General features: G+C 51.3%; 3 protein-coding genes across 3 annotated transcripts; 1 reads left to right on the top strand and 2 right to left on the bottom strand.

The window, feature by feature from the left end:
• Positions 1-817, top strand: LOC129195267 (feather keratin Cos2-3-like). The gene is made up of 2 exons (XM_054801078.1): positions 1-105; positions 491-817. Exons 1-2 carry the CDS (start codon positions 1-3, stop codon positions 815-817), a joined length of 432 nt encoding a protein of 143 aa, XP_054657053.1.
• A 3,884-nt stretch (positions 818-4,701) lies between these two features.
• Positions 4,702-6,086, bottom strand: LOC129195268 (feather keratin Cos2-3-like). Its single transcript, XM_054801080.1, has 3 exons — positions 5,982-6,086; positions 5,358-5,459; positions 4,702-5,028 (listed from the first exon to the last, which is right to left on the bottom strand). The coding sequence occupies exons 1-3, from the start codon at positions 6,084-6,086 to the stop codon at positions 4,702-4,704; spliced, it is 534 nt and encodes a 177-aa protein (XP_054657055.1).
• Positions 6,087-10,382: 4,296 nt separating this feature from the next.
• Positions 10,383-11,384, bottom strand: LOC129195269 (olfactory receptor 1020-like). The gene has a single exon (XM_054801081.1). It carries the CDS (start codon positions 11,382-11,384, stop codon positions 10,383-10,385), a length of 1,002 nt encoding a protein of 333 aa, XP_054657056.1.
• Positions 11,385-17,328: the final 5,944 nt, after the last annotated feature.

Here is a 17,328-nt window from a genome sequence, read left to right on the forward strand (position 1 = left end):
ATGCTAAGGCTACCTCTGGGCGTGGGGCAGTGCAGGACCAGTATAAAAGCCAACGCAGGTCCTTGGTCTCTCATCCACTTCACTATTCTTCTTCTTGAGAACCAGGTGAGGCTGAAGTCCCTTCTCCTTCTCCTGTTCCTAAAGAATGAAGCCATGTCTCAGTGGATATGTGAGATAATTCCTGTCCTCTGCTGTGGGCTACCTGTCCTGGGAGGGGAAGCGGGGAGAAGGTCTGGCGGGGAGAAGGTCTGGCGGGGAGAGGGGCTGGGGCTGGGCTGAGCTGAGGGGACTCTGGGGTTCTTGGTTAGGAAAGAGCTTGCCTGGGCCTGGCTCTCTTTGCACAGTGCCCAAGGGGACAGGCAAAGCGGCGCGTGGGTCCCCCTGCACAGCCTCTAGGTCCTCACCCAGCACGTGCCTCGGCTCCCTCATGGTGGGGTGACAGGCTGCTCCTCACGCACTCCTCATGCTCCTCCCCGCCCTCTCTCTCCAGGTGCACCTCCATCCCCGCAACATGTCCTGCTACAGCCAGTGCCTGCCCTGCCAGCCCTGCGGCCCGACCCCGCTGGCCAACAGCTGCAACGAGCCCTGTGTCAGGCAGTGCCAGAACTCCACCGTTGTCATTGAGCCCTCCCCCGTGGTGGTGACCCTGCCCGGACCCATCCTCAGCTCCTTCCCACAGAACACCGTTGTGGGGTCCTCCACCTCCGCTGCCGTTGGCAGCATCCTCAGCTGTCAGGGAGTGCCCATCAACTCTGGGTGCTGTGACCTCTCTGGCATTTCCAGCCGCTACTGCGGGAGAACGTGCCTCCCCTGCTAAAGCTGCTGCAGAAGGCCCCCCGGGAACCCAGAGGACGGTAATGGACTCAGCATGGAGATCCTGGCCATCACTTTCAGAGGGACTGAGCCTCCATGCCTCCAGCTGCAAAGAAAGGCAGGAAGAGGCACGCCTGGGCTCTCTGAAAACACGGCCCATGTGTAACTTGCTTTCTTCTTACTCTTCTTTCTCTCTCTTCTCTCTGTTTTCTGCTACCCAAGGCCATGGGGTTTTACAAAGCCAGACCTGGAGCAATCTGCTGCCCCCCTCCCTTTGTGGTGTAGGCAGTTGGACACTTTTTGGGAATTCCACCTTGGCCTCAGGGCACAGGCTCTTGGATGATCTGGCACTCCTTGCATCAAAGTCTCCGCTTGTTTATCTCATTTCCCTCTTTTAAATCATTAAAATTCTGCTGCAACCCGACCTGTGGTTCTGTGTGGTTCTTACCTCTCAAGATATTCTCACAAGCTACCTAGGAACAAAAGCATTGTTCTGGTCAAATCAACATGATGTAAGAGTACATGGGCGCCCTTTACTCTTCTGGGGTACACTACACTGGGAAGCTTTGTGCAGTGTCTCTTGGACCTGAAGAAGATGTTGCCAGGTGCCCAAATAACAGTGGCCACCAGGGAATGCCTTACTGCATCTCTGCCCAGGTATGTTTCCTCAGGCTTGGAGTATGTCCTGCAGATGAGAAGCCTGTCTTCGGCTGACCTCTAGTGGGGATCTGGGGGCCTGCAGGAGGCCATGGAGTAGATCAGCAGCTACACCAGCTGTTGGGGAAGAAAGTTCCTCCTGCTCTGAGTGGAGTTGTATTGGAGGAGTAAGCTCAGAAAAGTAGCCCTGAAGTACAGCAGGAATGGAATTGAGTGAACAGCCTCAGGAACAGCCCCCAGGTACGAGCATGGCCAATTCCTGTGGGCACAGATAGTAGGGACAAGGCCCCCATGGAACACCATGACTACTTGGAGCAGTGCCTGGCTTCACCCAGCCATTGCACAGACAGGCAGGGCTGAGGTAAGTCACAAGTTAGTTATGGCCAGGCTACAGTAAACAACACTCTCAAGTCCCAATTCCATGTGAACCCAACAACCCCATGGGTCAGGGCAGATACAGGACCACAACCAGCTCCCAAACTCCCACAGTTGCTCTGTGGTACCTGATGCTCCCCAAGTATAGACTAGCTCTCCTTAGGAACAGGACCTCTAAGGCTTCCTCAGTACCAGGACTTAGTTCTGATCCTGAAAGGCTCTATGTGAGAGTAGATGCCCCTACCTCACCTTGGGATGTGATGGTTACACTGGGACATTCTTTTGCACTCAGCAGCATCTGTGAGCTATCTCTTTCGGGCAGCTCTAGGTTCAAAAGTGGTCTCACTAGCTTTGACTGATATTCTTGGGCACTGTTTGGAACAGCAGCCCTAGCACATCAGAGTAATTGAACTGGAGGAGTCTCAGAGGGAAGACTGTACCTACCCAGGTCTGGGACTGTGGAAATCAACTTACCCCAGACAGAAAGTTGATACCAAGCCAGAAGGTCTTTTCCTCTGCATGAAGGTCCCTTATCTACATCCTGGCCTATCCTGTGGACAGCAAGTTGTTTCTCACTGCCCAAGGACAAAGAGTTAATGACCCTCTCGGGGGCACAAAGTTGCCAGCGGTTCCCATTCTGCTTCCTATCTACCCTTTTTCAATACTATGCCTTTCCTTGGCAGAGCTGTGCCTCACTCCACAACACATTCAAGGCCAACGGCAGGAGTGATTCCTAGAGCTGAGCCTGGTAATGTGCACATCCAATGTCTCCTGTCTGTCCACAGCACCAGCAAATCAACCTATGGTCAGGGGCTGCAGGATGAGTCCAAACATTACCGTAAAATGTTCCATCTGGTTAATTCATAAGGAGTAACATGGCCAGCAATAGATGTTTTTTTCTCTGAATTTGAATTTCATAGAATCATAGAAAGGTTTGGGTCAGAAAGGACTTTAACGATAACCTAGTCCCAACCCCCTTTCCATGGGCAGGGACACCCTCCACTAGATCAGGTTGCCCAAAGCCCCATCTAACCCGGTCTTGAACACTACCAGGGATGGAGCATCTACAGCCTGTCTGGGCAATCTATTTCAGTGTCTCACCTCCCTCACAGGAAAGAATTTTTCCTTATATCTGATCTAAATCTACCCTCTTTTATTTTAAAGCCTTTCCCCCTTGTCCTTGTCTCACTTCTGTTGTTCAGGTTCATGTCACTCTATCTGGCTCACTTCTGTTTTTCATGTCCACTGAGTTTGTGGTAAGTTCATATGGCTTCATTATTAATCCCAACATATAGGTATTCTTTCATATAATACTTGAAAATTTCTTTCTAGACCTGCCCCCTCATCTCACAGAGATGATTAAAATGCTGGCACTCCTGAAGCATCCACAGTCCTGTGGGTGTAGACAAAGAACTCCTGAAGACACAGTTGTGTTTGAAATAGGGGCTCAGGAACACCAGGGCCCATTGGACCAGATGACATTCCCCTCACACCATCTCCATTGCCCTGCCACTTAATACCCTTTTGCCTTCAAGTCACAAATGTGAAAAATGGGCATGAAAGGGGGAAGAAGACTCTACACATCCATTTTGCAGATAACACAAATCCTCCTATGCACTGCTTCTACATGCATGCCCAGGGAGACAGAGAGTGAGCTGTCAGGAAACAGACCACATCTGCACTTCGAAACTCCACCTCTTCTAGTTGTGCTGGAGGAAATGCTGGCTGCCTGTCTGGGGATACACAAGATCCCTGCAAGACCTACAAGGAAGGCTAAGTCAATGCAAGGAGAACTGAAATGCTGCAGAAGCACCGGCTTGTAGCTGGAAACCACAAAGGGAGGTGGGCGAGGAATAGTCCACCTCTCTTCATCGGTTGAGAGACAGAGAGATTGGAGCTAGAGATGTCTTATGGCCAGAAGTGCACTGGGGAGAGATGGCAGGGAGGAGCACAGGGGCATGTGAGGAGAAACCCGTCACACAACCGCTACCACACCTGCCACAGGGAGAGTGGCCCTCCTGAAGCAAGAGCCGCCCACCAGGGAGGGCTGACAGGTGCTGATGGATGCAGAACCAGCTCCCAGTGCCACCACCACCAGCCAGAGGGGCCGAGAAGATGGACTCCTCGCTCGGGCAGTGATTGGGCTTCCCAAGCCCAAGCACGGCATGCTCAAAGGCTGAGGAGGGCATTAGTGTGCAGGGATGCAGCAAGACAGGCCCTGAGGGCTGCTGGCCCTGCAGGAGCCAGGGACATCTTCCTCAGTTGAGAGAGACAGTGTCTTGAAAGATGCCCACTGCCTGTGTCTCACCCTCCCCTTCCTCCAGGAATGCCAATGGCTCTCCTTTACGCCTGCAAGATCTCCCCAGAGCGACGCCTTTCTCTCGGGAAGAGAGAAGGACCACACAGAGGCCCAGGCTGGGATGCAGCAAAACTTTAATGAGTTGAAAGAGGGAAAGGAGGTCCTCTGAGTGGGGGCCACACTACAGGGAGCACCAGGGGTAGCTAGGAGTCTTTGCCCCTTGGCCGAGGAAGTGTTTGCACTGGGTGTCTCTCTGCCCACCTGCCTGCCTGCCCCCGAGAGGGAGAGAGGCAGCAGGTCCTTCCTCGGATGGTGCTTAGCAGGTGCTCACAGCCCAGGGGAGCAGAAGGCAGCACAGAAAGAAGAGAGAGAAAAGAGAGTGAGAAACAGGCAAGTTAGGCAAGGGCCATGATTTCAGAGAGCCCAGGCGTGCCTCTTCCTGCCTTTCTTTGCAGCTGGAGGCATGGAGGCTCAGTCCCTCTGAAAGTGATGGCCAGGATCTCCATGCTGAGTCCATTACCGTCCTCTGGGTTCCCGGGGGGCCTTCTGCAGCAGCTTTAGCAGGGGAGGCACGTTCTCCCGCAGTAGCGGCTGGAAATGCCAGAGAGGTCACAGCACCCAGAGTTGATGGGCACTCCCTGACAGCTGAGGATGCTGCCAACGGCAGCGGAGGTGGAGGACCCCACAACGGTGTTCTGCGGGAAGGAGCTGAGGATGGGTCCGGGCAGGGTCACCACCACGGGGGAGGGCTCAATGACGACGGTGGAGTTCTGGCACTGCCTGACACAGGGCTCGTTGCAGCTGTTGGCCAGCGGGGTCGGGCCGCAGGGCTGGCAGGGCAGGCACTGGCTGTAGCAGGACATGTTGCGGGGATGGAGGTGCACCTGGAGAGAGAGGGCGGGGAGGAGCATGAGGAGTGCGTGAGGAGCAGCCTGTCACCCCACCATGAGGGAGCCGAGGCACGTGCTGGGTGAGGACCTAGAGGCTGTGCAGGGGGACCCACGCGCCGCTTTGCCTGTCCCCTTGGGCACTGTGCAAAGAGAGCCAGGCCCAGGCAAGCTCTTTCCTAACCAAGAACCCCAGAGTCCCCTCAGCTCAGCCCAGCCCCAGCCCCTCTCCCCGCCAGACCTTCTCCCCGCCAGACCTTCTCCCCGCTTCCCCTCCCAGGACAGGCAGCCCCCAGCCCCGGTGTAGGACCGAGCTTCCAACTCACTTGCTTCCGAAGGAGAAGAGGAGGAGCGAAGCGAATGAGAGAGTGAAGAGCTGGGATGGCTTTTATACTGGTCCTGCACTGCCCCAGGTCCAGAGGAAGCCTCTGTGGAAGTAATAATTTTCTGAGAAGCTCATCTCAAATGCAAAACATCCCAGCTAATGATACGGGCTGTGTTTTGGTTTCCTGATGCCTTTTCATTTCCTGACCCACTCCCCCTTGAAGGCTCCTTTTCAGTGCTGAGGTGGGAGGCCCAAGGATTCCCGGGACAGGAGCACATTGGTGCCAGCAGAAGATGAGTCCCAAGTGCCTGAGGGGTCGCGTGCAGGACATTGGCCCGGGGCACTTGTGTGGCCTTGTTTGCAGCCCCACTGGTGGGAAGGGCCCTGCTGCTCTTGGCCCTGCAATCCTCACCTGGATGCCAAAGGGCTGCTGGGCGGGACGATGTGTCGCGTCCTCTTGCTCCCACCCTCCAAGCTCTCTTGAAGATCACTGCTCATTGCTTCTACAGGTGGGTGGTCAATGATGCTGCTTTTGACTCTCTTCCTCCTAATACTGCTCTGGGGAGGCCTTGGTGCATCTCTTGGGCCTCCTCCGCTCTCCGGGCTCTCTCTGGGTGTTCCGTACCACCACCACCAGTGTGTCTGGGGTCTTGTTCTGCCCCAGGGTCCTCCAGTCCTGCCTTGCCAAGGACCTCCCCTGTGGATCCTCGGTGACTTCACAGTTGCTCATGCGTAGGTAGGGGTGCTTGCTGACTTGCCCTTGTGTGCATCGTGGTGCAGTGTGCAAGGAAATTCCACACAGGCATGAGGAAAAACTCTCCTGCTGTGAGCGGGGCCAAGCCCAGGAGATGTTCCACAGGCTGCTTGTGAACTGTCCATCCCTGGAGACCATCAGGACCACATGGGGCAGGGTTCTGATCCACCTGCTCTTGCTGACCCTGCTCTGACCCTGATCATCTCCAGAGGCACCTTCCAATCTCAACAACTGTGGGATTCAGGGCCTCGGTGATTGGCTACTCATTGGCCATGATGCTCAAGAAGCCACTGAAGTTCCTATCTGTGCAGAGGAAAATCTTCTTGGGCAGCTGTGTGTTCCAGCTCACAGTCATGGCCTACGACTGAACTGTGGCCATGTCGTAGCCCATGCCAGGGAAGACCTGTGCCATTGCAGCGGCAGGCCTGAGGACTGGGGTCACTCTCCCCTTGTTGGCACCAGCGGCACTCACTTTTGTTTGCCCAGCCGCATGCCCAGTGTCATTGACTGCTTCTTCTCTGAGGCACCACCCGTGCTGGCCTGTGCTGAGAGCTGCTGGACTAGTGTGCTCCTCGTCTCCAAATGTGGCACCGATTCCCTCATGTGCTTCCTCTCCTTGTTGGGCTCCTATGGGCCGATTCAGCTCTCCTCCATGGCAGCAGAGATGGGAAGAGAGACGCAAGGCACTTGCCACCCAGCTGTGGTTGTGCTGTGCTCCAGTCCATGGTCCCTGATCTTCACCCGCCTCACTACCAGCCTCACCTGGGACAGAGGAGTGTCCGTCTTCAACAGTGCTGGTGCTGCCTCTCCTCAAGTCACTGATCTAGAGCCCAAAGAAACACAAGATGAGGGAAGCGGTGAGAAAGTTGGAAAGAGAGTGCTATTCACCACGATGTGCAAGGACGGTGAAGGACTGGGAGCATCGAAGCGGGGCAAGCTGCTTTCTGGAGCAGAAGTGGGATGGAGAAGGAGATGTTGCAACAACACTGGAGAAGGATCCACACACTGGATGGGAAACATGCAGAGGAGGGAAGGGAAGGGAAGGGAAGGGAAGGGAAGGGAAGGGAAGGGAAGGGAAGGGAAGGGAAGGGAAGGGAAGGGAAGGGAAGGGAAGGGAAGGGAAAGGGAAGGGAAGGGAAGGGAAGGGAAGGGAAGGGAAGGGAAAGGGAAGGGAAGGGAAGGGAAGGGAAGGGAAAGCGAGGCAAGATGATTTAGTGGGGTTGGCTCAAATTGAAGGGGGATTACTCCTCAGCAATATGGGACACATTATGGGATGCACTGTGAAAGCATGTGGGGATTGCTCAAGACTTACAATGGGATGTTTATGGAAGGGACCAAAGGTGGGGAAAGGGAAAGATCCAGGTGATTTGGACAGGACTAAATGTGGCAAAACAGAGGAATAAAGGGATGTACAGGACCAGTCACATGTGAACAGGTGGATCCTCAGTAAACTTGTCTGGCCACCGCCTGAGCCTGATAATTGCAGTGTCTCCTATCTTCTTATTAATTAAAATTCTACTTATTTCTCACCATAAGGAACTCTCTGTTCTGTGTAAGTTCATATGTATGGAGGTCTAGGTGCCAGCAACTGGAGTGTGACCTTGGGTAAGAGGGCGCACATGTCTGGGGTGTTTGCGTCTGCTGGTGGATCCAAAGGACAGCTAGTGGGTAGACTGAGTGTCTAAGCTAAGCTACTCCAGATATACAGAGACATAGTTCCCACTAAAGGAACCTCTTATCAGCCAGAGAGAGGAACAGGATTATGCCCTTAGTACTCTTTTCTTTTAATATGAATGCTAAGTGTGCCTGCCTGTGTTCAGCCATGTGGTTTTCTTGTGTGTGCATGTGCGCGTGCGCGCGTGTGCTTACTTGGAATATATTCTGAGCCTTCTTACTGGTTGGCTCTAGACACATGGAACGATAGAAGAATTTCTACTGGGCTACCAGATTTGGTACCCCTTAACAGCAAGTGTTGCAGCTCTTCAAGGAATCTTAGCCACGTAGGTCACGTCCAGCTTGGCCTTCAAGCTAAGCCAGAGGGGAACTAGATCACAGAGATAACTCCTCTACACAGCACTGTTTGTCTTCATGTCCCCCACCTGCATTTTTGTGGTCGCTAGGGTCACTTGATCTGACAAGGATATCAGCGTGCTAGGAGGAGTCATCCTGGAAAGCGTGTCAGCTGGAACTTTCCTTTACCTCACCATTTTGGAGATCCTGCCCCAGAAGTGGTCTCAACAATTCCCCATTCTTCTTTAGCTGGGATCCTTTCTAGTAGCAGTCATCACAAGTTGGACCTGATGACTAAGGCACTGCATCTAGGTTGGGGGTGGAAGGAGAACATTTTCCTTCCAGGAACTACCTATTCCAGCCCCCAACCACAGGAAAGGACTTGTTAGTGGGTGGAGAACACCCTCCAGAGGATGTAGCATGAAGCATTTTCCTTTGGTCATGTGCAGTGCCTATCAGAGAGTGGTTTCTGTAGCTTGGTGCTCACGGCGTATTTCCGCGTGCTGGGTGGGACGAAATGGGGTGGGGCGGGTGTACTCAGTCTCCTAGGATAGTGGTGGAGAAATGGTCCAGGGGCAGCAAGTCAGACATCCTGAAGGTTCACCCCTGCTTTGTTTTCTGAAGTTAAATGAGCATAGAACTGAATGAACACTGCAGAAGGGAACTGCATTGGGACCCTGAAGGAGGATTAAGCCCTTGGAAAGCTGGAAAAATGAAAGGAATCATGAGAGGCCACACCAGAGGACCTGACCCATCTCACCTGACTCCAGGTTGTAGAAGGCTACATAATTACACTCTGAACTGAGTCGCTTCATTTAAATGCATGTCTTTAGTTGGGACAAAACCAGATCTGGGCTAAAAAGAGCATATTCAGAAGCCCATCTTTAAAGCTCATAAGAAATCAACGGCATCTGCTACTCATCTGTTTATTCATCCTTCCCATGGGTCTAATATTGGTGTCGAATCTGTGCATCTCACTGGACTATTGAAGAGATGTTAGACAGAAATGGATCCCCTTGGCACGCACTGGGCCACGTAGAGTTCCTAGAGGAACAACTTTTCCACAGTAGCATGAGACGAAGACTCAAGGCTCCTGCCGACCAGGTTGCACATAATGATTTAAAGACATGTGAGCAATCCCCTCAAGGAGACCTAAAGGCTGGCACACCCAGCCCTGCTCCTACTGAAGTGTGGAATGCTTTTTAGCACTCGTTAAGACTTGGAAGATAAGTCATTCCCATGCGGCTAATTAGGCAGCTGCTCCAGTTTTGTTGGTTGGTTTGTTTTTATTGGCAAGCGAGATGGTAAACGGGAGGATTTTAGTAAGCTCTCAAGACAATGGCATTTCTTTCTGTCGTCTTTGCTCTGAGCCTTTGCCTTTTGTTTCTAGTAAAGACAAGACATTCTGGTGTTGCAAATTCAGTGGAAGTAAATGGTGAAACAGAGATTTACGAGTGTCACAACAGTGAAAGGGCCTCCTCCACTCCACCTGATTCCCCCAAACTCCCAGGACGCGCTGCAGAAAGAATGAGGTGCTCTGAAGGCATACCTTGTGTGTGACCTGTGCTTAGCACTGATCTCAAGGTAGGTTTATGACAGACCTGTTGCCACAGGAGTCTCTGATGTAACAGGTGTGAATGCTGCTGGCCACAGTTAGGGCTAGGGGTCGTCTCAGATACCTTCACCTTCTTTCCTGCGTTCATTTCCTCGCCATATCCATACAGACCCCTGCATCATATCCCCAAATCTTCCTAACAGGAACACCTGGATGTGTGGGATGCTCAGTAGCATCTCAAACCAAAGGAGGCACCAGCAGGCATGTTAGCATCTGAGTTGAGCCAAGGATCTCCACTGAATAGAAGCGACACCAGAGTCATGGTCTGAATTACTTTATGACTGGAAAGGTGCATGGCCAAAGGAAGACAGTTCCCACCCCAGGATCTCGCCGTCAGAAAAAAATGGTGCCACGCTTGCCCCAAAACCAAGGTCACATTTCAACCCAGATTGCTTTATTCACTTCCCTGATAAAGAGAAGTTCAGCATTTGGTTTCAATTGCCAACATACAGTAGCCCCCACCATTCCATTGCCTCTAAGGAAAAAACAAGCCAGAGAAAGATATTACCTTCTCTTCTCAATTGGGCATGTGCTTCCCTAAGGCCCTCTTCTCCCTCTGCCTCTTGCCATTGCACATCCTAGGTGAAAGCCAGATGCTTGCAGAGGTACCCCTGGGATGGAGCCCATTCCTTCCCATGGTCTCTTCATCAGTTTGCAGGAGAACCAGATTTGTGCCCTGAAACCCACACCTGGTTGGAGCTGTCAGTGCAGGCAGCAGGCCTCCTGAGCACTCTCCCCAGTGCCTCCTTGACCTCTCTGTTCCTCAGACTGTAGATGAGTGGATTGATGAGAGGTGTGAGGACTGTGTAAAAAAGGGAGACCGTTTTGTTGAGCTGTCTCAGTGGCACTGTTCTGGGCAGCATGTAGACTATGATGAGGGTCCCATAGAAAACAATGACCACAGTGAGGTGAGAGGAGCAGGTGGAAAAGGCCTTGTGCCTCCCCATGCTGGACGGGATCCTCAGGACGGCAGCTATGATGCAGACATAGGATGCCAGAGTGAACAGAAATGGGAAAACTACATCTGGGAAAGATAATATGATAATAAGAATTCTGATCATCCCAGTGTCACTGCAGGAGAGCTCTAGCAATGGAGCTTCTTCACAGAAGAAATGGTCAGTTGCACTGGGGCCACAGAACCTTTGGTGAGATATGAAAGATGTGATTCCTGTAGAAATTAGCGGTCCCGCAACCCATGATCCAGCCACCAGTTGGAGACATACCTTCCAGTTCATGAGGCTTGCATAAAGCAGGGGTTGACATATGGCCAGGTATCGATCATAGGACATGGCAGCCAGCAAGTAACACTCAGAAGTGGCAAAAGTGCCAAAGAAGAAAAACTGTGCCATACATCCCTGCACAGAGATGGTCGTGTCTCCAGTGAGGAAGCTGGCTAGCAGCCTGGGCGGGATGGTGGAGCTGTAGCAGGTCTTCAGGCCAGACAGATTCATCAGGAAGAAGTGCATGGGTGTGTGGAGATGCGGGTCTCTGACCACCAGCACAATGATGAGGATCTTCCCAACCATGGTCACTGTGTATGTGGCCAGACAGAGGAGAAAGAGAGGTGTCTGGAGCTCACGGGCATCCCCCAGTCCCAGCAAGAGGAACTCCATCAGCAGTGTCTGGCTGACCCATTTTCCTCTCTGCATGCTGTGTTGTAGATCTTTCTTCTTCCCACTCGCCAGGTAGGTGAGCTGCAAGATAGAGCTCTTGTTGATGTTGGATGTTCACACCCCCCTGAGAGTTTTCCTGTTGTCTGTAAGTAAAAAGGGGAAGGGGAATCACACCAACTGCATGACAGCTGTCTCCTGGGCTGGGAAGAGCTGCTCTGTGAGGTAGTCCTCTTGAGAGAGGGCCCCAAAATAAGTGCTGTACCTGGAGAGTAGCGTGCAGTCTAATGTGAGAAAGCTGAAGATGAGAAACTGATCCCTGAGACAAAAGTAAGATAGAGAGAGACATAAAGATGATAAAGATGATAAAGGTAAAGGTAAAGAAAAAGTGGAATTTCACTGCGAGAGATGAACTGACATGTGCAAGCACCCTGAACCCACACACCTCAGCTCAGCTGAGGTATGGCAGTGCCCCCAGGCTGGCTTCTGCACAGCAGCAGCACGGCTCCAACTGAGCAGTAACAGCCTCACTGCCCGAGAGCTCAGCAATGGCAAGGACACAGAGGCAATATCTGGAGGAAGGAGTGAGCTCTGGAATTCACCTAGGAAAGGACAAGACAGAGGCACAGGTCTTGTATAACTGACACCACGCAAACTCCCATGAGCTAAGTAACAACACTAAATTTGCCTGTGCAAATACAGTGTCTACCTGTAACCCTCGGCATGAAGAACTGACTTCTCTGATGGTACCTTTGAACAAAACCCAGGGACTAGCTCTTACTCTCAATTTCTTCCTGTGCACTTCCTTCCCTTCCTTCTTATCTCTCCAGACCCCAACTCCTTCCACACAGGCAGCTACACTCCTGTCCTCTGCTTCCAGCAGTTTCTGCTGTGAGTTATCAACAGCACCTGAATGTACCTGCTCTCCAAAGTCTCCCACGGCTTACAGAAGGAATCAGGATCCTGAAGGGTCCTGCTGCATCTCCTCTCTCCTTGGGACTACAGGGAGCGAGCTCTGTGTAACTAGTCCCTGGGGAAAGTGAGCTGGTGGAAAGTGTGTCAACAACTCCAGCAAGGGCTACCCCTCCCCAGACCTCTGTGGTAATTCAGCCTGCTCTGAGGGAGAGCAAATCTGAGGCAGAATAATAAGCAATGACTTCTGTAAACACTGCAGCAAAGACAAGGGAGGCCCCAGGAAGGGGATTCAGATCTCCCCCGACAGAAGACTACATTGGAAATGACTCCTTCAGAATGAGGCAGCTGTGGCTCGTGACAGCCCATATGTCCCCATAGCTTTGAATCATCTTTTCAGAATGAGAAGTCCAAAGTGCCTTAACTGGTTTGTCTCTCCACTTCCTGGCAAGACAGGAAAGGGTGGCCCCAGTGTAAATGGATTTTTGTGCCCTGGCTCTTCAGGACAGGTGAAATGAATCTCAAAGTAAAGGGTGAGTTTCTGCTGAGAGTTCACACTCTGAACTGTGAGCACCAGCATGGAGATGCCCACGTCCGGACTCCACATGTGTGATCCTCATCTGGTTAGTAGTGGCTGAAGGAGGGAGACTGTCACCTGTGCACTAGAGCGTTTCCACTGCCTAGCGGGCTTCTTTGGCCTCCCACTGGCAATCCAAGAGGGGCAGAGTTGCCTCCAACTCTTGTGTTGTAGCTCTCTGCCCCATATGGATGCCTCAAACAGTCCACGGGCAATAGAACTGCTTCCAGGGTCTCGTGTTCAGGCAATCCCACCCTAGTACTGCATGTGGATGCTCAGCTGGAGGGTGCTGACTTTCCTTCTGGATCACGTCCTATGGATTTGGGCCTGTGTCTCAGGAAGGATATCCAGTTCACTTTAGAGGGCCCAGGGTACCCCGTTGGCATTACGCTGCTGGGCCAGGTCAACCTGCCTCTCCTAGAGGTCCTGGGTCCTCACTGCCAGCCCTAAGCAGGGCCTTGCATAACCCAGGTTATGTCAGGGGACTACCGATTAAACTGATGCGGAATTGTCTGCAGCCCTCAGTGTCCTGCACTCATCTGTGCCTCAGGCCCCTTAGACGTCTGAGGTCCTGCTTTTGGTTGCTCTCCGGGGCTGAAGAGGGCTCTAACACTCAATAGGTAGAATTCACCCCCAAATGAAACATCATCCCACCCAGCAAAGGAAGCAGTTACAGACACCCCAGCGCGGGTATGGTCCAACCTCAGCAGGCTTTCTAAAGCTTTTCCACAACTACCATCAAGGACAGCAGAGCTGATGAGGTTGGTCATTGCCACGTCCTTGGGCACAGGTACATGGGCCCCGCTGCAGATCTCATATCCAAGTGCCTGGAGCCCTGTCCATGGTGACCCAGCTGGCTTCCTGGCAGCCTGGAGCCAGACCAGGAGCCAGCTTGGGGAAAGGAGGTGCTGAATGTGAGACCAAGAAAAATTACAGCAGGGCAGACCCCAGCAGGACATATGGATGCTCAGCTAAAAGTTACTGACTCCGCAAGTGGAGTCTGTCTATCGATTTGAGTCTGTTGCCCAGTAAGCATTACCCAGTTCCTTTAAGACAGCCTGCACTACTCTATTAGTCCTCCCTTACCTTCCTACCCTGAGAAGGTAAGATCAACTTTTACAGATGTTCTCTGCAAGAAGCAAGAACACAAAGGACAGAATTTGCCTTGGAGGCTTGGTTCAATTGCCCCACATTGCTGCTGATATGTAGATGCCCTGGAGTCTTCAGAACACGCACGAATCAGCACATGTGCATGAAAATCGGTACGTTTAGAGAGAAATTTCTCCCATGTCAGAACACATGTACAGAGGACATACATGAGTCATCTCCAGAAGTACTGCTGCTTCTAGAGGGGAGGAGCACACAATCAGTTCTGACTCAAGTGTCTCACCTGGAGACCTCTATGGTTAGGTGAAATGAAAGCTATAGTGGTTTGGGTTTTTTCCCCCAGCTGCCATGGTGATGTCTCCACCTGACATGCTCACATGGACTCGTTTGATCATCCCTGTGCAGAGGGAAGAACTTTGAAAGCATGATTCCTCTTGTTCTGAAATAAAATTCCTAAGGAGGTTGAAATCAACTGCTCTTTTGAAGAGCTAATCTCCTTCCATTGAGTGTAAAGAATGACTTGTTACCCATTTTCCATTTCAGGGGTCTACATTTGGAGAGAGAAATTCCTTTTTTTTTTTTTTGGTGACTTTGCCAAATGCATTGAAGTGTTTCTACAGCCAAGCCAATGGAATAGTTGAATGATGGACTGCTAATGGGCAGAAGTTAGGAGGGAATTAATATGCTTGCTCACACCCAGGCACTTTGAAAAACTACCTTACTTCTTCTGGGAAATCCTCCCTGGACTTTTCGCTTCACTTTCTTGTTTCTGAGTTTGTAAATCTGACTTTTCTTTTTCTTTCTTTCTTTCTTTCTTTCTTTCTTTCTTTCTTTCTTTCTTCTCTTTCTTTCTTTCTTTCTTTCTCTCTCTCTCTTTCTCTCTCTCTCTTTCTCTCTCTCTCTTTCTCTCTCTCTTTCTCGCTCTCTCTCTCTTTCTCTTTCTTTCTGTCAGTTCTGCACTGACAGTTTGATATCAAGGAACATGTTGGAGCTGTACCAGACAAGTGAGATAGAGAGAGCTGTATCATGCAAGTGAGATAGAGCGCTGTGTCAGTGCAGGAGAGGGCTAGGCAGGAGTCTTTATCACAGAGGAAATGATTGATGACTTTTGGACCACAGAATGACATCATGTCTAGATGTCAGGAAGGCCGACAGAAAGAAAGCCTGCTTGCCGGGAGCTGAAGGCCAACTGAGCAGAAAAGACACGCTGAGACTGTTAGCATCAGGCATCAGCTACACAAAGGAGAAGATACTCTGTTTAACCTCTCCCTCTCACACCCTGCACCCCCTTCACCACTGTTCTACTCCTTGTAGTATCTCCTCTCCAGTACTGGAGAATGGCCAGTGTGGCAGAAAGTGGAGCCCGTCTGTTCATTAAGTCCTGGTAGATTCCTGTATCTGTGGACTGTTTTCTTCCTCTGTGCACCATGCTTTGGGCCATTTCTCTCTGGTGGCCCTGGAGAGCAGCTGTGCTGGAAGACAACCAAAGCAGCCATGGTGACCAAAAGGAGTAATTAGCTGGATTTTCTTTCCTGAAGGAGTAAACATGCAAGAGTTTGCAGTGAGGTCTTCTGAGGTGACACACAAAACTCAGTCTTTGTGCCAAGGCGGGAGTGGGTTGGTTCAGAAGGAGAGACAGGAGAATCAGAGTTAGGCAAAGACAATGAAGAACCTGGAGAAAAGAGGTGGTCTATGTCTGTGGGAAACTGGAAGGTGAATGAGTAGGTTCATTTGCAGACAAAAACAGGGTAAGAAAATTGTGGTCTGGGTCCCAGTAGGAGAATGATTCTCGTTCTGTTCATGCCTAGTAAAAACTCAAAGATGCGTGAGGGAGGGTTCAGGGTTTCATGAGAAAAGGGAACTTGAGAGACATAATAGTGACTATGTCACAATACGTGGGCACTACTAGCTAATGCTAGAATGCATTTTTCTGTCCCTTGTACATCTGATTCTGGTTCTGTTCATGGGAAAAGTCTTTCCCTGTGCCTTTATGTTCATAACCTCCCGGGTGGCCCGTAAAGCAAATTTAAGCAAACTTGAGGTTTTAAAGGAAGACTTTTGCAAGACCGAGCAGTCACTGAGAAGTGCAGACAGAAGACACGAGCTCAGTCAACATGCTCATGCCTTTTGTGTCTCTTTGGCCGCCTATGGGGCCAGAGCTGGAAAAACATTGTGGCTGTAGGGAGCTCCAGGACCATCTTCCACATGGCCATGGGCAAGTTTCTTGTGTTACCTCCTGCCGTGGATGACTCATCTTCTTCAATGGCTGACCCCTTAAGAGCAGAGAAAATTCCTGGTCACTTGTTCCTCCTGTCCAGATCCCAGGGCAGGAAGGGGGAGACTGGTTACCAGAAGATTTCTGCCCCTAAGGCTTGACTCAGGAGACATAATTTCCTGTGGGGTCAGGAGCTTTTTGCTTTCTTGAGGTACTGTGGGTTCTGTGGTTAGTGACTTGTTTGCCCCTGAGAGGCAGACATGCTCTGTGGTAGGCTTGAGTTGTGCTGGAGTAACTGGATGATCTTTGAAAGTGTCAGTGAGCTCTGCCTATGGAGCAATTGATGGGAGGTGACTTCTTCCACACCGGGTAAGGGATTCAGTCTTCCCATGGAACTATTCTTGGGCCTGAATGTCTGTCCTCTTCTTATTGTAGGACACTGCTTGCCTGACCCTGAATAAGGGAAGGCAACATAGAAGTCTTCACTTTCAAGCTCTGCTTCTCTAAGTGTTGGACCACACACTTCAGGAAAGCAGAGAGGAATGGGAGTGTGGGGGTCTATAAGCAATTGGCCTCACCCTTCCTTGTGAGACTTGACAATTTGACCAAGGCACTATGACCCCCAGCAGTGCTTGCTCTAACCACTGGGACACACCTTTCCTCCAGACATGGACGATCAAGTCCACCCCTTTGAAGTGGAGCTCAACAGCCACCCGTCCCTACCGAAAACCCAAAAGGTCAAACTGCAGTCCTCCAGTGTTCTCTAGACTGTGGCATTCTAGGCTTTGCCCGGACATGTGATCAAACATCAGAGCTGGATCCACAACGTGCAGTTCCCTCCTCCTCCAGCTCTCAGGAATGTAGACAGTCTGCAATTCTATAGAAAGCAATGTCTTATTCTGCTTTGGCACATCTTTGTCATGCCTAAAGAAAATGACTGCCCAGACAAAAACAGGGAGTCCAAGCAGTGGCAGGGTAAATCCATTGTCTCTGTTGGCATCAGAGGGCCAAAACACCCCCACTGTCATAAACGATGATAACCAGTTTATCCCAAATGAAGGTCTGACTCTGCTTTGCCTGAGCAACAAGTCAAAGTAAAGGTGACCTTACAGAGCTCTGACAAACATTCCCTGTCACAAAATCTCAGGGTTCTATGGCAACTCATTATGGAC

The sequence above is a fragment of the Grus americana genome, chromosome 22 (assembly GCF_028858705.1).
Source record: "Grus americana isolate bGruAme1 chromosome 22, bGruAme1.mat, whole genome shotgun sequence".
NCBI classification, from domain to species: domain Eukaryota; kingdom Metazoa; phylum Chordata; class Aves; order Gruiformes; family Gruidae; genus Grus; species Grus americana.

What these genes read in the sequence shown, in the direction of transcription:
- LOC129195269 (XM_054801081.1), bottom strand. Translation starts at nt 11,384, where the DNA reads ATGCAGAGAGGAAAATGGGTCAGCCAGACACTGCTGATGGAGTTCCTC.
- LOC129195267 (XM_054801078.1), top strand. Translation starts at nt 1, where the DNA reads ATGCTAAGGCTACCTCTGGGCGTGGGGCAGTGCAGGACCAGTATAAAA. An exon ending in TTCTTCTTCTTGAGAACCAG is followed by an intron (nt 106 to 490) that starts GTGAGGCTGAAG and finishes CTCTCTCTCCAG; the next exon opens with GTGCACCTCCATCCCCGCAA.
- LOC129195268 (XM_054801080.1), bottom strand. Translation starts at nt 6,086, where the DNA reads ATGAGCAACTGTGAAGTCACCGAGGATCCACAGGGGAGGTCCTTGGCA. An exon ending in CAGACACACTGGTGGTGGTG is followed by an intron (nt 5,460 to 5,981) that starts GTACGGAACACC and finishes TTACTTCCACAG; the next exon opens with AGGCTTCCTCTGGACCTGGG. An exon ending in CTCTTCTCCTTCGGAAGCAA is followed by an intron (nt 5,029 to 5,357) that starts GTGAGTTGGAAG and finishes CTCTCTCTCCAG; the next exon opens with GTGCACCTCCATCCCCGCAA.